The following is a 27101-nucleotide window of genomic DNA, read 5'->3' on the forward strand; positions in this document are numbered from 1 at the left end:
CCTAGTGTTGTATTCTAGTGTTCTGTACATGGCTTGTGCGACAGGTCTGGACCACCAATTCTAAATAATGGGAAGATTTGTGACGGCAACACATTCACAAACGACTCCGGGTCCCTCGAGTGGTTCTCGCTCGAGGCCCGCTCTCACTTCCTGCCACAGCGAGTCCGTTTTACTGGGAGATGATGTACGCTGTGACGCGTGTCTAATCTGATGTCCGTCACATTGCTCCAGCAGGAAGCTGGGAGCCGGTGCCCGAGCTGCTCGAGGCTTTCCGCACCGAGTTTGCCCTGCGGCTGCTCTGGGGTCAGTCGGGGGCGGAGGCCGACCGGGAGGAGCGCTACGACAAGTTCGACAAGATCCTCCACGTGCTCTCCGACAAACTGGAGCCCGTGGAGATGACCCCGCTGACCTGAGCCGCCGCTTCGCCACGTGGAAGGTGAAAGTCGGCATTTTGACGGGAGGAAGGCAAGATGAAAGTGAAATGTTTTTCCAGTCTCGCCCGCCGAGACCACACGGACATAAAGGAGACGGTGTTTTTGAGACGCGAGAGACTTCCAAGCTCGTCAAGTTTAACTTATAAAGGAGTGAGTTGAGTGGCCCGGGTCTTTTACTGTCAAGAGCTGCGATGGATTCACTGAACGTGGGACGCAGTGGTTAACTTCTGGAAATATGCATTTCTGATACTCAAGACAATGTTTTATCAACACACACACACACCTCCTGATACTCAAGAGACTATACACACACTCAAACTGACCTGCTGCTGTGAGGAGACCACACTGGGAATTGTTTTTTATTTCAATGTTTTCAATGCAATACATGTCTCACCAATGAAACTGTAAAGAAACAAAGAGGAGAAGGTGTTTTGTTTTTTCCTTTTCACTTTATGACTCAAAACAAAAACATGTAAATACATACATTTTCTTTAAAAAAAAAAAAGTGGATCATACAATAATCCCCCTAAAATGCTAAGAAAATATCTACTAGTGCGGGAAGAAAAAGGAGATGGGTAAACATATGGCTCAATAAAAGATGTGTAAAGTCTGAGCTTCAGTGCAGAGTGACTCTGCTGAAGGAGTAAAGTTCCTCTGCGCTCGGATGTGTACAAACAAAATGTCCAATTAGTTTGAGTCTTTAAACACTCCCATCAGATTTTAAAAAGTGCGTTAACATTTTCCTTGAGCTTACCGCAGGGAGAATGTGAGGTCAACAACAACAACAGTGGTGGAGGCTCAACATGTGAAAGCAGGTGGTTAAAGCCAGTAGACAAAGTGTGAGAAGCATATAAACCAGTTCAGGACCAGAACCGAGACCACTCTGCCCATGATGACTTAATAATTGCCCGTTATGCACTTTTGATCTGCGCACACAGACTTCTGGTTTTATGACGTCGGTGCTGTGATGCTGCAAACCTCAAACGCAATAATTATAACATACTAAATGCTTTTTAAATTTTTTTTTACGAGAACTTTGATCATTATTGCCACTTGTTTTTGTTTTCACACCCCACGTCTCAAATTCACAAAAAGAAATATGCAAGTTTCCATTTTTAGATCCGTCTTAAAACAATACTCATGCAACGCATGTGTACATTGAAGTATTTTTTTATATGCTTTTATTATTCTTCCTGGTCATATTGATTCTTTAAACACTCCAATATAAGCGAGTGATGCAAAAATATATAGAATTGATTAACCTTTTTAATTAATGTGTCATTCCTCTTGGAGTTTAGTGGAGGAATATCAACACAGAGGGAATTTTGGAAAATACCAGAGGAATAATAGCAGCAAGCAAAATATATTTCAATATTCATACGGGCACGTGGCGCGTTAGAAGACGGACGTGAAACCAACATTGAAACGGGTCGTTTACAGCGACACCCCAGGGTGAGACGTTCTTCAGAGTAGTGGTTTTCATCCAGTTATAAGTCATAAAACATCACTATGATAAAAAGAAAGGAAAAAAAACACTCGCATTAAGGAAAGCCGTTGAGGGCCGAGGGTGTTTCAGAGAGAACGGGATCAGCAGGTTATTGGAGTGGGCAGTTTGTGTGTGTGTGTGGGGGGAGGAGTCAAGTGGATGGAGATATATCAACGTAAAGATATGCAACGCTTCGGCTACTATGGTGCTGAATATGTTACGCTAGTCGTCACTTTAACGCAGTTCAGGGATACATTCACAAGTTTTTGGATTCAAAAGAGCTGAAACCCACGAAGGCGGTCTGCGGTGAGAAGAGCGCCGCAGGGGGAGGAGCTTCCATCTCGCCGCGCACGCCACCGGCCGAGAGGAAAGATTATCGTCGCTCCACTTATCGTGGACGACTTTGTATTCGCCTTTGGCTCTTAACTTACCTTTCTGTCACAAGCTGTGCATGTGTGTGTGTGTGTGTGTGTGTGTGTGTGTTATGGGCCAAGTTTGACATAGGATGACGGTATATAGCCCTCATCTCCGCCAGCTCCAAGGACTCTCATCCATCCGTCTCCTTTATCGTCCTCAAGGACGCTCAACAGCTCTCCCTCCGTGATGGAAATGGTGCCCTCGCTATTGCCTGCTCACACACACACACACACACACACACACCACGAGGACACGTCAGGCCAACATTAAACCCAATTAATGAACGAGCCGGTGTGACTTATGACGGCGTACCTTCGAAGGTGTACAGCGCCCTGCAGTGGCCGACGGGAGTTTCTACTTCTTCAAACTCGTCATCGAACTCCGTGTAGAAGCTCTGGGACTGGTCCGCCGCGAGGACGCTGGAGACGCCACACACAGAAAGATTAGGACGTGTCCTTTCTCGAATCGCTTTGGGGAAACACGTCCACATTTAAAGAAATGGTTTGACCTCTGGTGACCTCGCAGAGCTAACCAAACTCTCTACCAGCACTGTTCGAAGAAGAAAAGGAGGAAGCAAATGTGAAAAAAACTCTGCAGCTTCCAAACATCATATATAAATATATAAAATGTCATACATACACATATGTGTGTGTGTATATATATATATACACACATACACCCATATATATATATATAATGTCATACATACACATGTGTGTATATATATATATATATACACACACACACAATATCTGAAAGTATAACATATTTGGTAGAAACATATTTATATTAACAAATATATATATATATATATACACAATATCTGAAAGTATAACATATTTGGTAGAAACATATTTATATTAACAAATATATATATGTATATATATTATACACACACACACATATATATATATATGAAGTCAGTAATCTTCTTTCAAAAGATGTACAAATAAATGACAGCCAGTCTCGCATCATATCTATGATTTTGTAAACACACTTTGACATTTGTATGGCTCTTAAAAATAATACTATTTTTTATTTTGTTTTTACATACCATTTCATGACTAAGCTTTTTAAGGATTTCTTTAGATTTTTTTTAATGATATACACTATCATGGATACGATGACACATGATATAGTTTCTCATGACAGACTACACTGAGACTTTTTACTCCCTGATAAAACATTTTCAATTATCGGCAGGAAAACGGATGAGAAAAATTTACCAAAATGTCAAAACTGCTCTTTTAAATAAAAAGTCTTACCTATGTTGAATATTATTGTTGATGGCATTGGAAGACTCCTCTCCTCCCACCGCCTCCGCCAGCCACGTCTGCAATGAACCGGCAATAGATGTCAAGACTTGCACACACACACACACACACACACACTCTACTCTGATCTGTCGTGCATGCGTTATTGGCGCGTCGCTGCGTATGTTCGCGTGATGACCTCATATTTGGAGAGCTCCCCCCTCAGGCGGCTGATGTTCTGGGCGGTTTCTGAGATCTGAGGCTCCAGACTGGAGGGGTCTCCCATCTGCGGGCTCTGCTCGTACACCCCCTTCATCTTCTCCAGCGCCTCGCTGAGGGAGAAACGGGTTATCGTTTGGAAACGTGAGCGCTCGTCACGGAAACCTTCCCTCCGCAGACGGAAGGAGTGGAGGGAGGGTTTAGAAGCTAGGAGCCTCTCTGAAGGACCATGTGGGACTCCTGTACAATTCTTTCAAAAAGGTGCTTGACGGGGTCGGAGGTCGGGGCTGTGCGTCAAGACGTTTACACATTTGTTTTGTACAGCCGTGGCTTTGTGTACAGAGGTGTTGTCACGTGTCACTGGCACACAACAAATCACTGTATGCGGCAGCATTTCAATTGAAACTCATTTATTGAGCCCCAAAAAAAGAGAGAAAAAGCCATATTTCAAATAGAAGATATCACAATGAAGTAAAAAACTAGAAAAGCTAATTTATATTGTGGAAATAAATAAATTGAAGCTCAATTTTTTTTGCTTTTGCTCTCGTTATTCCACATTACAGACGTCTGATTTTTGAATCCATCCTCTATAATTACAGATTTCATTACAGCTCTGATGACAACAGGTTTTTCAGCATCATAGAGAAATACTTGTGATTTTCCTGCAAACCTTTTAATATTCTCACCCTAACCCCCAAGATTTTCCAGTTAATTCAGGCTGAATTTATTAACCGATAGATCCAGTGTGATCTTTAAAACATATGCGAGAAGAGCTGCTCAGAAAGGACAGAAGTGTTTTGCAGTCTGAGATAAAAGTTGTTTCGTGACTCCTAACCCTGATGAGTTTTAAAGAGAATCAGAAAGCTTGAACCTGTGTACTTTTATTATAATGTAACTCGACACCAATGAAAGTATTTAAAATGATTCCTGATGGACCAAAAACAGGGAATCCTCCACATGAGGTCCAAGCTATGCTCAAATTAATAAAAACTAATACTCCATAACATTTTGCGAGGGTGAAATTACAAGTCTGTGTGTGCAGGCCTGGGCGACGCCGTGGGCGACGGTCGTCACCTTTGGTCCTGCGTCTTCTGCAGGTCTCTGGAGATGTCCTCAATCTTTCCCTGAAGCCTCTTCTTCCTCTGCTCCGGAGGAAGGTGAGAGAAATCTTCTGCAGCAGGCGGCTAAACACACACAGATGCACACACAGTAATTATCCTCAGCATCATGTTGATGACAAGCGGATCAATGATCACCACCAGATGTCACTCCTCCCTGTTTCTATCCGTCCTTTCCAACACAAGAGAGAAACCCAACGAGAGAGAGAGACACTCCGATTGGAAAACAGAAAACACACAGTTACACACACAGTCACAGATGGAGAGAGTGAGGAGGAAGAGCGCTCAGAGCCAAATGACGTCCCCTGAGAGGAGCGCTGAGATTCAGCTGTGCCGTGTTTTGGGCCGACGCACACTGAACAACAGGGAAGACTCTTTATCCTGTGATGCCAGAGCAATGTACATTTAGGTGAGAATTATTCTTACTTTATAAAAGAAAATGTATATTTTTAAATATAACGAGTGGAAAATGAGATTTGAGATTACATTAAAAAAACTTTAAAAATGTGAAATTCTCTAAGATTTTAAAGTCAGAGTTGCTAAATCGGGGAGTTTTTCATCCGTGACCTTTGAACTCTTCAAATTTCTCAGTTGGGTTCAAAGCCTCGTATCGGGATTGAGAAATTGTTCCTGTGTTTTTTGGGATTATTCAGCGTCGCAACAAAACTATTTCTGAAAAGGAAATCTTGGGATTACATTCTTTCACTTCTCCTTTCAAAATCAAAACTGCCCCTGGAGGCGAGTCAAGATATAGCATTTCGTCATACAACGATAATAACATGGAGATATTTCTAGTTTTAATAAGCATGGCTCTCACTGCGCTTGAATAAAATGTGTGTTTCTTTTATTACATTTGGGTCTTTCCTTTATGCTCAGAAGAAATAATTTAAAGTTCTACATCAGTTTGGCATCACAGAATAAAGACTTGGTTATCTAGTTGAGAGAGAAGGCTTTTGAGGTCCCCTGAATAGAAAAGATGTTCCCTGGGCCATGACAGAAACACTATTTCATCGAGTTAATTAAAGAGTAACTGTAATCCTGCTCGCACTGCCAACTCGGTGCCTACGTGCACTTTCAGCAAGCCGTGCAGCATCACAGCTGGTTGGGCTCAGAGTACGGCAGACCACACACACACACACACAGACACACAGCTGTGTTTACAGGCAAGGTCGGTCACACCTGCATTTCAGAACAGCAGAATTGGCTGATTGTTATGTGGCATTTGCGCCGTTGACCAGCAGCCATGTTGTCTTCACAGTGCCGACTGGAAACTACCGGGGCTCCAATCCGCTTTTATTTAACTTAATCTGTCAGGATACAAACTGTTCCTCTCAAAAGGCCAATGGTTTACAGTCATGAGACCGGGTTCACATATATATTATATACTAAAATAATAATTATCCCACTAATCTTGTCAACAAAAAAAATCTATAAACTTTAAAAATCTGACAGTATTACCAGAATCCTTAAAGATTAACAAGCTTAATGAAAATATAGTTATATTTGTTAATATGAATATGTTTCTACCAAATATGTTATACTTTCAGACAATTTATATATATATTTAAAAAAAAAATATATATATATATATAAAATATTGGAATGTTTATATATATGTATGTACGTTATATATATATATATATATATATACATACACACACACACACACATGTATATATATACATATATGTTTATATAATATATATATACACATACATACAAATGTATGTATAAATGTTTATATATATAAATAAAATATATATATATAAAAAGTTCCAATCTTTTATTCATCATGCAGTGAATGGAATTTTTTTTTAACCCGATGGTCAGAAGAGTTTGTAAAAGATTCTGTAATGTTTTTAAAAGTGGGATGCTTCGAAAGAGCACTAGAGATACAAACTGGGGCATTACCGAGCTTTTAATTTCCTCTCCTAAAACTGAAAGAAACGTACAACCGAGGCCTCGACACCGTTCCACCTGCAGGTGTCAGTGCAGCGCGATGCAGAGAGCCGAGTTACTCCTGAAATAGTGTTTCTCCTGAAATAGTATTTCCCATGGAAAAGAATCCATCACCAGCACCCTTTCACTGGAGCACCTTTTTCATTCTACCCTCTACGTAACGTTCAGGAATGTTACCGTGTGCTTTTCAGCATGCGATATATAGACGGAGAGAAACGGACATTCATTGTGAGACACATGGACAAATGACACGAGAAACACACACTTTTACAGCGACGAGCGCGGCATCTGTACAGATGTCACGGTTTAACAGCAAGGAGACAAGAACATGAGGAAGTGAGATGTTTTTTTACAGACAGCAGGGAGGAGGGGGGGGGGGGCCCTGAGCATATGTCATCACTCACCGACTGATGTTTGTGTAACATCTTTAAGGTGTAAATCCTGGGTTTGAGAGAGCGATTGAACTCTCGAAGGCAGAGAGAGAGGGGAGAGGCAGAGGGGGAGGCTGCCTGGTGGGAATGGGGATGGGGGAGAGAACGATGGAGGGGCACACTGAGGCGAGGGGGGAGAAAAAGACAAGGGAGCAGAAAAAGACATATAAAAATATAAAGGAAGAAATCACTCCGGGGGAGAGAGGAAAAGACGGGGCGGAGAAGAAGAAGAAAAGAGAAGTCAAACAGTTGCAGAGATTGTTGTAATAAAGAATTAGAGAGAGAGAGAGAGAGAGAGAGAGAGAAAGAGAGAGCGAGAGAGAAAGAGAGAAGGATGCTATGGGGCAAGTCCGTGCAGCAGGCTGGAATTAGAATGGTCCCCTGAGGGCAACAGGGTGCAGGGGGTAAGACATGAGAGGAATGTGCATTGAGCTTCCTGTGTGTGTGTGTGTGTGTGTGTGTGTGTGTGTGTGTGTGTGTGTGTCTGAGTGCATTGTTGTGAGACATTGCGAGCTGGGCCTCGATATTCTCATGAATTCTTTGAAAGCCGTCTTAACTGTACCGGCAGCGCGCTGTCAAACCTGCGCGGGAACAGGTTTTTAAACGCTGCACTTAAATAGTTTTCCGGGAGCATCTATTGAGTGTGGGATTAAACTTTTAATTTAATAAAAAAAATGCATTTGCATCACGGAGATCAATTCATCTATTTTTAAAATCGGAGTGGGTGTAAATGATGGAAATCAGATTGATTACCGAACACCATAAAATCAACACCGTGCATGTCTATCTCTGGTGTTGGGAGTGTATTTAAATTTGCCGTTAAATGGATTAGCGCAGGGTTTATTTTCATATTAAGAATATGTTCATGGTTTCCATTTCCAACTGTGAAGCGCCCTCTGATCAGCACTCGATTATACGAGCGCTCATTACCGCTTCCAGAAAGAAGAGCAGGTGGTATTTCAGGAAAGCCCCGTTGACTGTGTTTGAGTTAAAAATATGATAAACGCGGGAGATGATTGTTTGCCCGGATTACTCTTTGAAGAATGAGATGATTTTCAAGTTGTCGAATGCAGAAGCCGAAAAGCAGCGAGGGGAGAGGCAGTAAACAGATGTCAGATGTGCAACAACTCACCTTGTGCTTCTTGTTGAAAGGCCAGAGCTTGGCGCGCACTTTGGGCGGGTTGAGGCTGGAGTCAGAGGTTGCTGGTTTGATTCCTTGGGTGTAGTCTTCAAACTCCAAGTCTGCAGGTCGCTCGAAACCAGACTTGTGCTGCTCGATTAACAGCATCGAGTCCTGCAGGGAGACGGAGAGAGACCGTTACCATACCGACTCAACGTAATCAATGTGCTCCAGGACACAGTTTAACAATCTGTTACCCCCAAGAGGACTGGAGGGTTTTATTTAACCCTCCTGTTACCTTTCAGGTCAATTTGACCCCATTCAATGTTTAATGTCGGTGTTCTTTGGGGTCAATTTGACCCCAGGCTGTTTTTCACTGTGTCAAACATATAAGAAATATAAACTTTTTTATATATTTAAAGGGCTATTTACGGAGTCAACAAACAAACAAAGTACCTCACACTTAAACTTGGGAAACAATATTAATTCTAATAATTTTCTGAAGGTTTTAATTGCTGGGGTCAAATTGACCCCGAGGGTAAAATATGTTAGTAAATGTGAAGGTAACAGGAGGATTAAATACCTACAACATGTTTACTTTAGATTTGAGTGTGTCCATTAAGACTCTGCAACATGAAACATGCATTATTACATGCACACTAAAAAAGGTCCAATGTTTGCTAAACCTAGAACGCAATGCAGAAATGCTAAAGTAGGATATTAATTCATCCGTGTTGCAATAAAGCTTCAAAAGGTTTCTTATGGAAAATAAAATAAAAATGCACGCGGCACATTTGTGAGGATAAACACAAGACATCTTGATTCATGAGACTGAATGTAAACATAACTTGTGTGTATGGCGGCGGCGGCGTCAACAAAGCTACAACCGGCAGGTTATTAGCTTAGCTTAGCATAAAGACGAGCGGCGCGGGGGAAAGAGCTAGCATGGCTGTGTCCAAGGCACAACACCAGGGGTTATGCCTTGGACACGAGGGCTGCTCGGTACCTTTGGACAGAACCAGGCTAGCAGCTTCCCCCCGCTTCCAGTCACTGTGCTAAGCTAAGGTAACTGTCGGGTGCTTGAAAGCTTCACGTTTAACCGTCTTATGTGACAGAGATATGAATCTTCTTACTCCGAACGCAGCAAGAAAGCAAATAAAGCAAATAAATAAAATAAAGCAAATAAATAAAATAAAGCAAATAAATAAATAAAATAAATAAAATAAATAAAATAAATAAAATAAATAAAATAAAATAAATAATCCCAACTGGAAAACTATTCCTTTGAACACCAGAACATGAAACATCATCTCTGGAAGTTTCACAACAGTGTGATCAGAAGTGTTTTAGATCCGACACTGGCCAGACAAAGTGACAATTTACAGTCCTCCAAAAGACAAACGCATGTATAGTATATTCCGATCAACATCTAACATTTACCTGTTTCTCATTAATTTTCCCGCCCGCTGCATAAATCCCTTCTAAACACTTGGTGATGATGGGCAGCACCTTCTTCTCGATGTCTGAAAACTGACAGTAGCCCTCCGCCAGCCGCCGGATCCTCCGCTCATCCATGTCCTGCATCTTCTGTTGGACACACAACAGCCTCCTTCAAATATAATATATAAATGATATTCACACTCGTGCAAAGACGATGGATGAGAGGATTTTATTTTGAAAGGGTCCGTTTGGTATTTACATAATTCCGGCAGCTGTGTGAGCTCTGCCCAGTTTGTACTGCATTGTGCGTGTGTGCGTGTGTGTGTCCTTGGCTCACGTTGAAGATCTGCGGTATCTCCGAGTAGTAGTAGGAGTTTTGTTCCTTGTTGTATTTCTGGAGCTGCGCGGCGTAGTCGTTCCTGCACTCCTCCGCCGTGTGTGTGCGTGCGTGGGCATGTTGCTTGGCCTTCGGAGCGATAGGCAGGTGGAGCCGCGTGGGAGAGAGGGAGGGGGACGTGAAAGGGTGCACGGGAGAGGGAGAAACGATGCAAAACAAAATGCAAAAGCGTGGGGAGAAATGTGGGCAGGAAGCAGAGGGAGACAAGGAGGTGCAGAGGCCACGCAGGGACAAATACAAGAGAAGCTCAAGGATTTTTAAATTTTTTTTTACTGAGAACATTATGAAAATTTAAACATAAGAAATGAATACATCAGTGCTCAGTAGTTGACGCTAACGTGTGTGTGTGTGTTTGTTTACCTTCTCCACATCCAGCCTGGTGGCATTGAGGTCACTCTCTGTTTTCTCTGATTGTTGGATAGCTTTTTCAGCTTCTGCCCATTCCTTGGCAGAGCGCTTCTTAGTCTGCGGGCATTTACACAGCACACACACACACTAAAATTAATAGATTTCTTCTGGAAAACCCAAACTGTTCCGAGACATGGCTTTAAAACGGATTTATAAAACTTAATTTGCCAAAAAAAATAATTGTTCGAGCTTGTAAACCCTTAAAAGTGTGCCCCATTAGAAAGTGGGACCAAAATCACATTTAAAAAATATAAAAAAACCTGTGTGACATTTTGAAAAAACAAGAAATATTTGAAAAACACTTTTTTGCGAAAATGTCTAATATTTTCCTAAAAGGTTTCTTGGAAGGAACAAAGTACTTTAAATGTAACCGTAAAAACACAAACTAATGTTAAATAGAGACACACTTCACCTCTCAAACTCCAATTCATTAATTAAAAATATTATTTTAGCTGAAATATGCAACGTGTTGCAGGCGAAGAATAAAGTTTCCAACAATATATTAAACATTACTTAATATTGACTTGGGTTTCTTTGAGAAAACTGATTTTGAACTCAATAAAATAAGGAAGTTTGGTTGAGTTTCCTCTATAATAATAAAAATAAAAATTAATGCTTAATTAAACAGTTATTTCCAGGAAACTTTCAAGAATTTGAAATGCACCTCTAAAATAAATCTGGGTAAAGATACCTCAAAAGAAAAAGGGGATTTGCTTTTCTTAATTTGGGAAAAGAAATCCTTTAAATGACAAAAATGTGACTCGACATATGTAAACAACAACAACAACAACAACACGTGACTCACACTTTCTAGGTTTTTGAAGCTGCCCTCTAAAAACTGCTGGGCCTTCTTGGCATCAGAGAGGTGCTGCGGAACAAAGAGGTCTCAGTTAACGCGCTGCAGTTTACGATGATGACACAGCATACCTCGTTAATCTGAAATCTGCCTAATCTTCCCCGTTCCCTCCCTCTTTCCCTCCCTTTCTCCTCCCCCTCTCACGGTTTTGCGTTCCAGTTTGATGTCCTGAAGGTACTTGGTGAGCTCCACGCAGATGCCGGTCATCATGTTTTCCGCGATGAGCTCCCGCTGGCCGGCGTAGTCGTTCAGCTCGTTCAGGATCTCCTGGAATGACGCGTGATTGCTGAATCTGCAGCGGAAGATTTGGAAAAACAATCACAGTTGACCGACATTTAACCGAATGATAAACCACAATTCAATCGTAGCTTCGCAACCGTCACTAAGAACCACCGGTCAAGCTCTGGATTGTTCTACATGCCAATGTGATGTGAACGGCGCCCTATTAAGTGTGTGATACTATTGTCTGCATCAAACACAAGAGCAGAAATGAAAGGAATGGATTAAACGATGTGTTTATCTGCATTGGTGGCGTGTCCTACGCAGATAAACACATAGTTTAATAACTAACAGGCTAACAGTAGAACCCCGGCATTATTTTCAAGATAACTACAGTATTTTGTGAGGTTCCAGGTTCCTTTTAGAAAATATATATCTTCATGACTGGATCATCCACCCCGTGGAAGACACGTTAGCTTCTATATTAAGAGTTTAGTTTAAAACGGCTAAACGCATTTTTGAATGCTTCCCGATGGCTCTCAACATGGCGACACCTGAGCCGGCAGCTAACGGCGCTAACAATGCTAACAGTGCAAACTAACATTGTTAGCCTAAAGGGGGAACTGGAGAGTGGATACCAGCGAGGACTTTGATGTGATTATGAAATGATTAGCAACTTATCTCTTTTTTTTTTAAACAGCACATTTGTAATAATCCATCATTGAAAAATCTAAACTGATTAATCAGCTTCCATTATCTGTTATTATTACAATATTAGTAACAAATAAGCATTCGGCGTAAGAAGAAGCCGAATGCTCTCACGCGCCTTCTTTAGGTCTTGAACCAGTGGGTCGCCGGGCGGATTGCAACCTTGTTCTGTAGCTCAAGGTCAGCCGCCCTCACTGGAACTCTGCCTATCGTGTTTTTTTTCCATCTGTTGCGTTCAGGGGCGGCCGTAAATAGTGGTTTCACACAATTGTTACAGTCAAACAGAATGTTGACCATTTTTATATTTCCAGGAATCGAGTCTCATTGATAAACTAGAACGGGCACTCGGTAGAGAGCATACCTTTGCATATCACAAGATTGGGCATTGAATTATGAACATTTTGGCATTAGTTACATGCCAATTGGACAAAAATGTATCGTGCTATGGTAAAAAAAAGATTTTGACCTTTCCATGACCTTGACCTTTGACCCGATTGATCCCAAAATCTAATCAAATGGTCCCCGGATAATAACCAATCATCCCACCAAATTCCATGTGATTCAAGAAGATTTGACCTGTTCATGACCTTTGACCTTGACCTTTGACCCAATCGATCCCAAAATCTAATCAACTGGTCCCCGGATAATAAACAATCATCCCACCAAATTTCATGCGATTCGGTTCAATACTTTTTGAGTTTTGCGAATAACACGCATACAAATAAATAAATAAATAAATAAATAAATGGCGATCAAAACATAACCTTCCGGCATTTTCAATGCGAAGGTAATAAAGCATACTCGTTATGTCATAGCTTAAATAGAACCACCGTGTTGCTTGTTATCCAAGAGTGTTTGACCACGCCCAACTGTGGGAACCAACAGAATCCTTTATCAGCACAATGATACTAAAACTAGTCTTTACATCTCTTCTTTAAGGATCAACTGGTTGGGATACAGATTTTTTTTTTTTTCTATACATGCTTTGCCTGAGACATGTAGCTTCATGTAGCTCGTATTTTAGCATTATATCACCGTGTGCATATTTAACATTAAGATCCTTTTAAAGAAGGAATCTCATTCATGAATTGAACCTCATGCGAGCTACAAGCAGTCCGCCAGAAACGAGAAGCCTGCTTCTGTTTGACTTGTGTGTGAACTCAAAGCCCCTTAGGGTCAAAATGAAAGTATGCCACTCTTATTACTCCTCCTGCATCATGTGTGTGGGACAAGAATGGAAAAGCTCGACAGGCTCCCAGCAACAACAGGGCGGTGAGTGAGCAGCGCATGGACATTTGTATTTATACAAAACAAGGAGGAAAGAATGGCCATGTTCATGTTCGCTCACCTGCAGTCTTGCTCCTCTTTGCTCCCTCGTTTGGCATATTTCTTTGATAGACTCCTGTTAGAAAGTGTAGAAGACCAAATGTGACTTTAGACACACACACACACACACATTTAAGATCGAGATCAATGAACATTCAGCAACCGGCTCACTACCTGAGCTGTTTGGCGTAGGTCTGCTCTATTTCCGTCCGTTCCTTCACAAACTTGATGTAGCGGTCCACCAGGTCGATGCCCGACTGCGTGTGCTTGTCCATGTGATCATACTGGTCCTAAAAAAAAAAAGAGGCAAAAAACATGTGTTTTTATTAAGTACATTTCACACAAACGCTCCAGACGCAGTGCAGTCTCCATCGTTTCTTTGTGTATTCTTTGGGCTGCGGCACTTTGGACTTTTAAATGAAGTTCAATCTGAGGGGGATGACATCGCAGACTTTTCTTTGCACGGTACAGATTTAAGACTTATTTTATTTATTTATTACAGTGAAACGTTCCAGTGTCCCGAGTGAGTCACAAGACTAAAGTTCAAGTTCTCCTGCGTTTCACCCACTGAGGATCAGACTGAAAGCAGAAAGCGCTCGAAACAAGAAGTGAAGCACAACAGAGTCCGTCGGTGTCCGCTTGACAGAAAATGTAAAAATGTAATGTTTGTGCTTTAAAAAAAATCTTATATGAAACTAAAACTGAATATTTGGGATTTGGAGATTTTAACAACTAATTTCTGATATTTCATTGACCAGAAAACGAATAATCGAGACGGTAATCCATCAAATAGGAAATATAATGACTTTATTTAAGTTTATTTTATGAAACAAGTGCAACTGGCGCTCATCCTTCGTTCAAAATGTTCCGGTTTCTGGTCGTTTATCGGCCTCACCACTTCAGTGGCTGCTGGCTGATTATTGATGAATCGACCGATTGGTTCAGCTCTAATGTCATCGTAGTGTTGGTTAAAGCCCCGCCCACTTTGTGCCTGACAAAGGGAACGAGCTTTGAAAAATATCATCAACACCTTTTTCGCACCGTGACATCTGCAGGCACGGAGAAGAGCCTGGCGTTAGATTCCAGGCTGCAATTAAAGAGTCTTTTCAAGCTCAGACCACCGTAAAATGTCACGAGCGAGAAAAATATTCACATCGGTGGAGCTGGAACGGATGAGATTTTGACATGTAAACAATTAATCAATTATTAAAATAGATGCAGAATCATTTTTAATAGTCAATCAACCAAACGTCTCAGCTCAAAGCCCATTTCATCAGGCCGTGGATCTGACACAAATGGAAACTGGAAGATTAAGAATAACTATATGCACACACACACACTTCTTTCAATTTCTCTTAAACACAAGTACAAAGGCGTTGACTAGAGCATGAAAGCAAACTCTCCTTTCAGCATTCTTGTCGCTCTCTTTACATGCAAAACAACGACTACCACACACACACACACCCACACACACACACACAAACCTGACGAACAGGTAATATGTGTCCCGTCTGTCCCCACTGGTATACATAGTTCTGACATACAGTAAAGGACTCACTGAATGTGAATGTGACAAAGAAAGACTCCACATTTTCACTGTGTGTGTGTGTGTGTGTGTGTGTGTGTGTGTGTGAAGAGGCTTCAGGGTGTGTTGGAGCCAGAGACATAGATACGGAGTCCTCAGAGGAGAAAGGAAGCTAAATGGAGGTCATAGCAACACAGTTAGCCGTGTCCTGGATACGAGACGGGACGACGGGAGGGAGGGAGACATTTTGTACCAGGAAGAAGAGAGACGGAGAGAACCAGACGGACGAGAAGCAAAACTGCGATGAGGAAATTATAGAAGTGGTGGAAACTCATGAGACATCCCCCCCCCCCCCCCCCGTTGCTTTATTAATGCGACACATCTGCACGTTTGTGCGAGAGGAGGAAGCGCTGATAGTGAGACAGGAATGAGATAATCATTAGCTCAGTGCGAAGCCTCCGCCCTGTGACTGACCGGCCCCCGGGGGCCTCCACAATCCCTGGAACCAGTCGGACTGGCCCCGCCCCTCACGGCCGCGACGACAGCATGTGTGTGTGTGTGTGCGTCCTCCGCTCGGAGGTCACGTTTCCTCTCACAAGGAATGCTTTTAAACCGGTTGCACCAGCCGTCCATTACTACGTGTGTTTAAAGTGATTTCCTAGATCACTTGACTCGTAGTAGTAGTCGTAGTATTAGCTGGTAAATAATGTAGTAATGTGTATTCAGAGCCACTAATCTAATGCGTAATTCATCCAAGGTTAAAAGGAGACATTTGAATTCACACACTGGGTAACCTCGGCAAATAACTCGAGGTGTATTGCGTTATTTTTGAGCAGTGAGGTGTGTTTTATAACCAAGTACATGTATTTAAGTATTGTACTGAGGTAGAACTTTGAGGTACTTTGCATTTTTTTCTACTTTACTTCTAATTTGAATGCATTTCATAGGGAACTGCTGTACTTCTTACTCCACGACACATATTTGATGACTTAAGTTACTGAAAAAAATAACCGCAAACAAATTGTGATGAATTAATACGATTATTGAAATTACTCAGCAATGTATAAAGTAATCAAAATGAGCCTTTCTTTTACGTGCAGTACATTATTCTAATAATAAGGCACTTTAAGCTTATTTATATGCTACTTTTCCTTAAAGGTGCAGTGCGTAGGATTCGTCGGTAGCTATAAACGGCTCAATCTAAACACGATTATTATTTTATGGTTTCACTTTACTTCCCCGTCTGTCGTACTTTTACTGAAGTGAAAGGTGTAAATGGTCCTAGATTACATTTAAATGGATTAGTAAAAAAAAACTAAAAAAACGATAGTGTCACATCAGATGCCAGTTCATTTGACTCTGAACTGGGTCATGGGTTAGCTAAGCTAACATTGACTCACATATTACAGTTATTGTGTCCTTTTGTATTCGGAAGCTTTTGCCGCTTTTACGTGCCAATAAAGTCTCGAGGAATAAAAAATAAAAATGAACTTGCCGTTGTCCTTCTGTGTGTGTTTCAAAGTGCAGAAGAAGCCTGTTTTATAGTTGATCGTCCCGGGTGTGTCTGGATTGTTTGTTCACATTCATTAACAATAGCCGGTGGGGACTTTGACCTCTTAAACCTCACCGACCGGCACGCAGCAGCCAAACCGCCCCGAGGCGGCGACGGCCCAAAGTCTACAAAACACACCAAATATGGAGGAAACGTGTCTTTCACTGCGGTGTGAATACGACGTCATCGGCCTCGTGACGTCAGAGAGAAGCGGCTCCATCAGATTGACAGCTGATAAGAATAAGAATGTAAACAATATTTCCTCTTTTCAGGAATCATCCAGTGAAGAGAAGGTCAAACCAACAATGACCCCCCCCCCCCGCCCATGACTGATTCATGAGATTATTTGGAAAACATTTAAAAGACAAAACGACTTGTCGATCAATCCTTGAAGAAGAACAATGCAGACATAACCCTCCTGTTACCTTTAGGGTCAATTTGACCCCATTTAATGTTTAACGTCGGTGTTCTTTGGGGTCAATTTGACCCCAGGCTGTTTTTCACTGTGTCAAACATATAAGAAATATCAACTTTTTTATATATTTAAAGGGCTATTTAGGTAGTCAACAAACAAACAAAGTACCTCACACTTAAACTTGGGAAACTATAAATTCTAATAATTTTCTGGAGGTTTTAATTGCTGGGGTCAAATTGACCCCGAGGGTAAAATATGTTAGTAAATGTGAAGGTAAAAGACGACCGACTAATCGATTACGCGACCTTTCGCCTCGGTTTTCCCCCTCGTAAAGTTGGATTGGGCACAACACAACGCGAGCGGCAGCAGTCGAATGATGTTGAACTTGGACTGTTTATCCACAAGCGGCCTCACCCAGTCGGCGTTTCACTGCGGGCTAATCTCACACGCACTCTGAACACAATCACTGCAGGATTTGGTGCAAATGAGACACGTTTTCCTTTGAAAACCCACGATGACAAACAGGCGGGATGTTGACGATGTTGTTTTTTTGGTTTGAGCCGAGAGAGACAGTTTGTACAGAACACACATTTTTATTCCGAGAGGTCATCGTCTGACATCAGTGCTGAGCGGAAGTAATAAAAATCAATCTCCTAGGAATCGGGAACTATTTTGGCAGTTGATTAGCCTTTTTTTTTTTTTTACGATACACAAATGCCAAACATTCTCCAGTTCCAGCTCCTCAAAACGGAGGATGTCCTGCCTCCGTGTGTCGTCAACAGGATGTCTTTGGGCCCTGGACCGCCGGTTGGACCAAACAAATCATACTTGAAAACGTACTTCTGTAATTCTATACTCAAGTCTGACTTTTTAATAAACCAAACGAATGACTCATTAACCAGCCGATAAATAAAAACTTTAATAATTGTTACTTGGAGCCCGACAGACCTACTGCCACACCAACTCAGCCCTCTTACTCTGATGCTCACTGACTGATGGCCTGATGATGATTAAGATGATGATTGGGAGGGGGAGGGGGGGGTGTTTGACTGTCCCTGTGATTCGCAGCTGAGACAGAGAGAGAGAGAGAGAGAGACTAACCAGATGCAGCGACAAGCAGTCACACAGATTAGCCTTCAAACGCTTCCCTAGAGCTGCTGTCACCAAGCAAAGCTCAAGTCCCTGCAAGCATGAAGGGAGGAAGAAGAAGGGAGGAAGAAGAAGAGGAGGGGGAGGGGGAGGGGGGGGGGCTACACCTTTAGTCCACGGTGTGTAGATAAAGTGGGCTCAAAGAGTAATAAACCTCCCCCCTCTGCCTCGGATAAGGTATGCAGGCAGCAGGAGTTGCGAAATCTCTCTGGCTGCAGCCTCTCCGGGCTCTCGCTGCCGCCGCCGACTCGAGGTTACTTCACCCGGGCCTACCGGAGGGGGAACGGGAGTCCCGTGTCCGTGAAACGGGCCGACAAACAAACAGCGGGGCTACTCTGAAGGGACGTTGCCGCTTGTTTGTTTGTTTGTATCACTTTTTGTGTCAGCTGTCAACTTACCCACAGGTCTGTTCCCCAGTCCATGTCTGCAGAAAACACGTTTGAGGGCACACACACAAAAAACGCCGAAATCTTTCCTCAGAGAAAAAGAAGCAACCAGGTGGTGAGAGAACAACTAATTAGATTCAACAAAAAAAACACAACAACAAAAAAAACTCCTCTCGGTACGAAAGAGTCGCAGAAACTTTTTTACGAAAACAGGAGACGGCGCAGGAAATGTTTGGAGGAAGTTTACGCCTTCTCCTTGGCACGGACACGGCCGTGTCCTGCTTCTTCCAGCGCAGCGAGACAGAACAAATATGTTCAGGCGCTTTTTTCCTGAAACAAGTTTGGGTCCCGAAGAGAGAGAGAGAGAGAGAGAGAGAGAGGGAGGGAAGAGAGAGAGAAGGGAGGGGAGGGGGAGGAGCGGTGGGAAACCTACCAGCGGCGTCTCTGTTTGTTTTATCTTAAAGAAGCAGCAGGTCATTTCCATCATAAAAAAAGTCTGAACCTTTAAAACACAAATATATAGAGAATGCAAGACAACGACATACACTTTCATAACACAGCTCACAAAGCACCTGATTAAATTAACTTAAATAAAGTAATGTATTGAATAAATCAGACGCCTTGTAGAATAAATTACAGGCACTATATGTTCTGCATTCTTTGTTGTTTCTTTCTTCTTCTTTTTTTTTAAAGGAGCTGCAATGTCCTGATGTTCCTGAACTATCGGAAGAATCGCCATGAATTTAGACTTTTCTTTTTCTTTTCTTTTTTACACGTATGGGTGAATCCTAGTTTTGGCGCCATCGGCAGGTCACATTTGTCTCTCTTCCAGTGGACTTTCTTCACGTTCACAATATAAATTGATGTTAAATTCGTACAGATATGCACGTGTCATCACTGATGGATCCTGGTGGAAAGTAACTTTACATTTTCCTTCATAAATCAAAAACTACTTGAAATAGGAATCACCTGTATGTGTACGTTAATTAATAACACAGTTGATATATGTTCACCAATAAGGACAAAAATAGAATATTACATTCAATGCTAGAAGTCAAAGTGTTACAATTAAACCTTTGATGGGCGCAATTGCAACAAAGACAAAATGAATCAGGGTTTTATTTTTTTTAAAGTATGTTTATTAAGCTAGAAAAAACCTGTTTAATTTAATAACCCCTTTTAAAATGAAATTTGACATTTTTGTGAAATATGTTCATTTTCTAACAATACGTCAACACAGATAAGCAAGGTGCTTAATTTGTGTCATGGCGGCAAAATCGGCCAAATCTGGCCCGCCGCATCGCTTTATGAGGCCCCTGGCACCTTTAAAGACACGTTATCCCCTTTTCTTAAAGAAATTGAAGAAAATTATCCCGTGCTTTCATTTTGAAGGTTTTACATTCAATGGATTTATGTTGTAATATTAGAGACATTTTCTTGTGTACAATATTTCTACACTCAAATAAACAATAATCAAATGCAAAGAGAGTTATTTAACAATATGTTCGAGGAGTTTATAAAGTGTCTCCGGACCTTTAAGAGGGCGGCCATGATGCTGATTTGGCCCACGGTGAACATGAGTTTGACACCCGTCTTAAGTTAAAGGGACTCTGGTGCTTGGAAACCACTTTTGTTCACAGGGGCCACCAAAAAAAATACAAATAGTTGATATTGAATTCAGTAGTATGAAAATACTTGCATATCAAAACTCTCCTCACCTGTCGGATGAAGTATGAACGTGACCCAGGTGATGCACAGACAGTCCACTTAATGTGTGCATGTACACGTAGCGACGGATCGCATCTTCATGGCAATAGTCTTGAGGGAGTAGTTGGGACCTTTCCACGATTGCCAACCATTGACGACGCTCTCATGCGCGATGCCACCTTTGGGTGCGTACATGCCGGTGGGGTTCGCCGAGTGGCAAGCTCCGTACCAGAATCCTCCGAGATAATGCTGAGCGCAGTTTTTATCCCACACGTCCTGATCTTTGTCAAACGTGGTGAACTTCATGTTGTTATGTTCCATCAAACTGTCCCCTATAAGTAAAGTTAGTTTAAATTTAAGTTGTCGTTGGAGAGTCAGAAACCCTTCTACTTGTGCTACTTTGTTATCGTTTTGCTAGAGAATAATTTAGGTTAAATTGTTTGCTGCTATATTAATTCCCTGAATGTCAAATAACAATCCTTAAACAGCTTTAGTTACTTTTCATATTCATATATTCCATAAAAACACATTTGTGGAGTAAATGTTGCATTTTACAGCTGTAGATGTTTACGGTTGCACTCATTTAAACTTCTTATTTGAATCTACAGCAATGCATCTTATCTTTGTATATTTTGGAGAGTCGCTGAGAACCATGAATTTTCCAAGTCAACTTGTCATAAGTCAGAAAAACAGCTCTGTTTTCCAGCTGATCCAAGAGTTTATGCAGCTTAAGAAGAAGCAACATGTTCTCAACACGTAAAGTAAGACACAGACATCCAAAACCAAAACACTGCACATAAACTATATTAAAATCGCAAGTTGTTTTAAATACCTCACATTTTCAGGCTACTGACAGAAAGTACTTGAGTAAAACACATTTATATTGAAATTAAAAAACTTCCAGTAGCACTGCCTGTTCATTCTTCCATCCACCTTTTAACCTTTAAAGCTAGACGTCCCAAAGTAACAGAATAATCCTCACCTGCCGCTCCGCCAGTGAAGCCGCCTAAGCGAAGCTGATAACCACTGTTCTCAGAATCGATGGAGAAGGGGGAGTATTTGGCGGTCGCCTTCCCTCCCTCCCAGTCCTCTATGTCGACCCGCAGCTCGTTCTTCTTCCTCATAGTCAGCAGGAAGATGTTTTCCAGGCCTGTGAGGGCGCACAAAGACCTGGTTCCATGTCACCTTCCCAGACCTGAGGCCCCATGTGGTTCCTCTGCATTTCACTTTAACCTCTTTCACCTCACACTGTCTCTCAACTCCTTCTCTAGTCTCGCACAGCAACATCAGATTCATGTTGTTTCCCCCTCAGGAACTTACCGAGCCAATACTCTCCGGCCACATTCCCAAATCCAGCCTGATAGTGCTTCCAGGGCCTGAAGAAGTTTTCAGTCCCATCCATCCTCCTCTGAAATACCTGAGAGAGAAAAATGGGAGGAAGAGAGAGAGAGATGTTAAAGGTTCACTACTTAACGTGTCTATTCTGTTGGCGAGACCTTTATAAATAAAGGACGACCTTTCAGAAAATGTTTGAGAGGCAACCAGGACGTTGCTGCTCGGTCTAAACAACAGTATTTAATAAATTTTTTTTTTTTGATCATTCAATTCTCTTTTGAGAAATCAACTGTGTATATTTTTGTTTGGCAACAACAAGTTATGGTGGATAACTTGAAAAAGAATACTCTAAAAACTTGCCCCCTTGAGCAGCTCAAGTCTTAAGTCCTTATTAAAGATAAATATATTAAGATAAAGATGTTTTTATTTGTCATTGTTGTGGCCATTTGTCTTTAGAAATCAAATAAAACTATAAATCAAATTGCCACTTTTAACTTGGTTATTTTTACTCTCAGGTGACCCGATTGAACCCCTCGGAGGTCAAAGATGAATAAATCTTTCCACACGCAGGTTTTAAAAGTCTAAATGAGGATCAAATCAAATCTGAGGAGCACTGACAGTCCATCGGCCCCCGTCGGTGTCCATGTCACAGTAGGCATGCAGCGGCGTGGTGGGACCTCCTGGGTAGATGGTGTACACGCCACTGGAGCTGGTGTTGTCATGGCGATAGATGTCATCACAGTCGACGGGCATAAAGAAAATCTGGGAGTCGGCGTGAACCGAGGCCGCGAGAACCAGCACGGCGAAGAACAATGTCGCCTGGATGTGAAAGAAAAGAGGGAATCATGATATCTACACACATGAAGAACGGTGTTATGTAACTAAATACGGTTTGATTTGTAATCAAAGAAAAATAAATTTATTTATTATTTGCGTCGCAATGATTCCCTGCTGCAGTGACAGCTCGTGTTATAATCCATCATCCGTTTGTGAGAATATCAGCGGGATGTTCTTCCTTTAATTCAATTAAAAGGTTCTCCGACAATGTATTAAACCACTGTAGATGTGTTTGTGTTCTCTATTGTATCATTCATACATCTTTAGTGTTTTTTTCATTTGTTCTCACACTTATCCTCCTCTGTGAAAACAATTACACATATTTAAATAATGTGAGTGAAGTAAATAACAACTACTTCTTCATACTTCTCACTGAGTGTATTTATTGTCTGGTTTCTCTGAACTGACAGGACGAAAGAAGAAGATGCGTTGATGCTAAAGATATAAACACATCCAGCTCCACCTTTACTGCTCTGCAAGTCTTACGTGACTTGAATCGAGTGCGGAAAACTAGCGAGTTGCATCACTGGAAGCAAACAACAGTTGCAACATTTGGGGTTTTCCCCTGCTGAGTTGTCTCTCTGGAGCAGAGGGTATATATAATCAACTAATTGTTGATTAATTTAACAATAACACCATTATATTGAAAACAAATGTTTTAGGTGATCTAATATAACCTTAACTTCCTTTTTTAAATGTCAATCTATAAATACTATTGACTTTTTATTTGAGAAAACTATGAAACACACACATTTACTTCACTGAATAACATTTGTGGATTTTAACATACAATAAATGATACAGTTCTGTTTTTTTTATAGACCTGTTCCCACAGACATTACTGGATAGATAGATAGATATATACTTTATTAATCCCCAAGGGGAAATTTGTCATCACAGTAGCAGTAAAGTATACAAAGTAAAATATAAAATACAAAATAAAATATATATGTATATATACAACATATATGCATACACAATACAATACTCATGACTGCAGTGTAAAAATTAAATTAAATATAAAAATATTAAACAAATACTAATTACAAGTACTAGTACGAGTGACATAAAAAAAAAAAATGCTAATCATTGAGATACATTTTGAATTATAGCACAGGATAATAAAAATAATAAACATCATAAAAAGAAAATAGGAGCAGCATTTCTTTTTCACTCTAAAATCAAAATAATCTGGTTTGAATGTTAAGAGAATCTGCAGCTCTTACCTGCATCATCATCATCATCAGGGAGAGGAAGGTTGGTCTAAATCTCGGTGGGAAACGAGGCCCTTTTAAACAGTCTGGCCTGCGGAGGCACGTGACTCTGATAAGCTCTGTTTACACAGAGCGATGACGTTTAGCATTATTACTCCATCGGTTCTGGGAATGTGGTCGTTTTCAACGGATTTCAGTTATTCCAGCATCACACACATATCCGGAAAGCTGTCGCACTTTATCAATGCAGATTCTAATATCTTTGATGTCTTTGAACTTAACAACAACAACAAAAAAGGCAACATAAAATATCTATTTTTTTCAGAAGACTTGAATACAAACTATTTTGATGTGTGAAAAAGTGAAATCTGAGAATTAAAGAAAATGCTGGAATTAAATTCAAGCATTTTCTTTTGGAAAATAAAATATTAAATGTATGATTTTCTCTCTTTAGAAAACATGCATGATGAGTTCATTCCTTTCAGGTATCATACCTCCAACAACCTCCAACAATAAACTGGAACAATACAAAAAATTGGATAAAATAGAAATATTCAAAAAATAGTGCATTTAAAAGTGATTTTGATTTTAGAGGGAAAAGGAAATGCGGCTCTTATTTTCTTTTCATGATGTTTATTATTTTGTAAAGAAATGCTTCATTCTTATCCTGTGCTATCATTCAAAATGTATCTCAATGATTAGCATTATTTTGTAATAATATGATATGATATGATATACCTTTAATCGTCCCACAGTGGGGACATTTCAAAAATCACAGCAGCGGTGCACATCAGATGTCACGAGTAATAATAGTACTAGTAATTAGTAATGTCTGTGGGAACAGCTCTAAAGTCCAGAGAGCATCTCCGTATCTATTTATCATAAATCCTCATGACTAATTTGACGGCGTAATTTAAATACAATACAAGGAAAGAAATATGTCAATATAACAGATTAGTTAATAATAGCAAATAATTAAATTATAATATAACTGGTCATTACATAATGAAAGCAATGTAATAATTCCGCATAAGGCAATAAATATTGTAAAAAAAGGTGAAGAAGCATTATAAACTAATAATATAATTGTAAATAATGTAAGAATTTAAGGACTAATAATGCAAAAAAAAGTTCATTTTAACAAATATGATTCTAAAAAAGTGACAATGCATTAATTCCAAATATTGAAAGATATAACAATGAATAATGTGAACTATAGACAACTACGCGTAATGGCAATGTCACAAACAACTTCTTTTTTTTAAACGATAAAGTAATAATTGCCAGTTATATTTTGACCGCACATGAAGTGAATGTCAAAGTAAAACGTAGAAAGTAATAACTGCTTCAAATGAAACATTCGCCATATAAAGTAATTGCCCGCGTTCGATTGATTGATTACACTGCATTATAATTTCAGTGGCAATTTATATTCTCAACGGTGGGAACTGAAAATGAATTCATGACATTCGCAGGATGTTGAGCGCCACACGGGTCACCGTGACCATGAAGGCATCACACCTAAGTGTAGTCATCACATCACAAATCATCCTGCGGGGAACCTCTTCACACTCCATCTCAGGTTTTGAGAAATAAATCGACAAAATGTGCCATTCGACAGTTGATATTTCAGTATTCATAAGGAATAGTCCCAATAACCGGCATTATCCTACCATTAACACCCACTGTACGTCGTGTTTTATTTCACTTTGATGTCCGTGTGCTTGAAGACATGAAGAGAAAAGAAGCAGGAACAGATCCATGTCCTCTCCTCTTCCTTTCCTCTGATCTTCCCCTTTAACAGCTCAGTTCTTATTGAGGGCGCTTGAACTCTATAACCCCCGGCCTTCGCCGAACGATGAACCAAGAGAGGGCCAATGGCGGTCAATATTTCTTCTGTACTCAAATATTCCTCCGTCTTCTCTCGCTCCATCTTTCCTTCCTTTAATCTCAATCTGTGTGTCAGGTGGGGCGCATTGGTTCAGAGAAAAAAGAGAGAGAGAGTTGTAGCTGCTGATCATCTGCCAGGTTTTGGTTCCCGTCGACGTATAATCCATGTTAATAATAGAATAGAATATACACTTTTATTAATCCCCAAGGGGAAATTAGTTCTCTGCATTTAACCCATCCTTAGTTATTAAGGAGCAGTGGGCTGCGGTGAAGCGCCCGGGAAGCAACTGGGGGTTCAGTGCCTTGCTCAAGGACACTTCGACTTGCAACTAATGGGGAGAGCGGGGATCGAACCCACAACCCTGCAAATGGCTTTTGAGGTCATCGCGATGTAGCCGGAGGGGAAGTGGAAGAGATAGAGCGGCAGGCAGGGAGTGTTTGTGAGAGAGGGCTTTAGGGCTTTTATTCTGATACACTGTGTGGACAAAAGTATGCGGACACGTGAACATGTCTTACACATGTGATCGTTCCACAGGATTTTTTAACACAGAAATATATCATTTAAAATGTTTTTATTTTAGTTGCAGTTAAATCAACGCAGCACTTAAAAAGCAACGACGGTCACATTGTGTTATTGATATTATTTCACTTATTATATCACGTTTTAGTTTTGCTGGATACATAAATACATGGATAATGTGACATTCCAACAAGGAACTTTACTGACTTTATTTCTTTCTTTCAATCATTTTATTTGAAGTTTTTACAAGTTACACATTACCAGACAACAAAAAACAACAAATCAAAATGACATGACAGCATAACAACAATGAACTATACGAACAATCAGAAAAGGACAGGAAAACACGGACAGAAATCATCATAAATCATCATAAATCATCATAATTCACCATCCTCCATATTGAAAATATAACACTTGTATTTATATTATTCTTACCACCATTTGATCCAGGCTACTATTTATGATTGATGTTTAATTCAAGCATTTTATTTAGGAAAATAAAATATTAAATGTATGATTTTCTCTCTCTCTCTCTTTAAAAAACATGCATGATGAGTTCATTCCTTTCAGGTATCATATCTCCAACAACCTCCAAACGGCACACAAATGGGATAAAATATAAATATATATAGAAAACAGTGCATTTAAAAGTTATTTCGACCACACTGCATGCTGTCTTTGAAGAATTTTTGTTTCTTTTGAGAAAATAAAGACTAAACACGCTGCAGCGTTCCTCTGCACCACTGGATGGCACTGCTCCTCCTCTCTCCTCTATCC

At 40.7% G+C, this 27101-nt stretch overlaps 3 protein-coding genes across 9 annotated transcripts in view; 1 reads left to right on the forward strand and 2 right to left on the reverse strand.

Moving 5' to 3' along the window:
• Window positions 1-863, forward strand: part of sh2d3a (SH2 domain containing 3A) — a 14473-nt gene extending 13610 nt beyond the window's left edge. For all 5 annotated transcript variants that reach the window (XM_056410105.1, XM_056410102.1, XM_056410106.1 and 2 more), the window contains one exon: window positions 232-863. In XM_056410105.1, the coding sequence (XP_056266080.1) occupies window positions 232-413 (182 nt within the window). In that variant the 3' untranslated portion in view covers window positions 414-863. The remainder of the gene's footprint in view (window positions 1-231) is intronic.
• Window positions 765-19149, reverse strand: trip10b (thyroid hormone receptor interactor 10b). Of its 2 annotated transcripts, none has more exons than XM_056410110.1 (14): window positions 18831-19149; window positions 13966-14081; window positions 13814-13867; window positions 11683-11830; window positions 11488-11550; window positions 10635-10739; window positions 10215-10343; window positions 9878-10024; window positions 8450-8611; window positions 4884-4993; window positions 3790-3922; window positions 3603-3670; window positions 2650-2756; window positions 765-2548 (listed from the first exon to the last, which is right to left on the reverse strand). In XM_056410110.1, the coding sequence occupies exons 1-14, from the start codon at window positions 18852-18854 to the stop codon at window positions 2403-2405; spliced, it is 1512 nt and encodes a 503-aa protein (XP_056266085.1). In that variant the 5' UTR covers window positions 18855-19149; the 3' UTR covers window positions 765-2402. The 2 variants fall into 2 exon arrangements, with proteins under 2 accessions (XP_056266085.1, XP_056266086.1); XM_056410111.1 differs by lacking the exon at window positions 18831-19149 and adding an exon at window positions 16812-17121.
• LOC130190606 (microfibril-associated glycoprotein 4-like) lies at window positions 13993-23956 on the reverse strand. 2 transcript variants are annotated; one of them, XM_056410113.1, is made up of 6 exons: window positions 23924-23956; window positions 22479-22679; window positions 21846-21942; window positions 21508-21675; window positions 20537-20857; window positions 13993-14081 (listed from the first exon to the last, which is right to left on the reverse strand). In XM_056410113.1, the coding sequence occupies exons 1-5, from the start codon at window positions 23939-23941 to the stop codon at window positions 20586-20588; spliced, it is 756 nt and encodes a 251-aa protein (XP_056266088.1). In that variant the 5' UTR covers window positions 23942-23956; the 3' UTR covers window positions 13993-14081; window positions 20537-20585. The 2 variants fall into 2 exon arrangements, with proteins under 2 accessions (XP_056266088.1, XP_056266087.1); XM_056410112.1 differs by lacking the exon at window positions 13993-14081 and having other exon boundaries at window positions 19935-20857.
• Between the last annotated feature and the right edge of the window lie 3145 nt (window positions 23957-27101).

This window comes from Pseudoliparis swirei, chromosome 24 (assembly GCF_029220125.1).
Source record: "Pseudoliparis swirei isolate HS2019 ecotype Mariana Trench chromosome 24, NWPU_hadal_v1, whole genome shotgun sequence".
Lineage (NCBI taxonomy): Eukaryota > Metazoa > Chordata > Actinopteri > Perciformes > Liparidae > Pseudoliparis > Pseudoliparis swirei.

Excerpts from the sequence above, each read along its gene's own strand:
- trip10b (XM_056410110.1), bottom strand. The coding sequence starts at position 18,854 with ATGGACTGGGGAACAGACCTGTGG. Across the intron at positions 13,868-13,965 it reads ACCTACGCCAAACAGCTCAG|GAGTCTATCAAAGAAATATG; the intron begins GTAGTGAGCCGG and ends ACTTTCTAACAG. Across the intron at positions 11,551-11,682 it reads TCAAACTGGAACGCAAAACC|CACCTCTCTGATGCCAAGAA; the intron begins GTGAGAGGGGGA and ends TTTGTTCCGCAG.
- LOC130190606 (XM_056410113.1), bottom strand. Across the intron at positions 21,676-21,845 it reads GGCCGGAGAGTATTGGCTCG|GCCTGGAAAACATCTTCCTG; the intron begins GTAAGTTCCTGA and ends GCGCCCTCACAG. Across the intron at positions 20,858-21,507 it reads CTTCACTGGCGGAGCGGCAG|GGGACAGTTTGATGGAACAT; the intron begins GTGAGGATTATT and ends CTTTACTTATAG.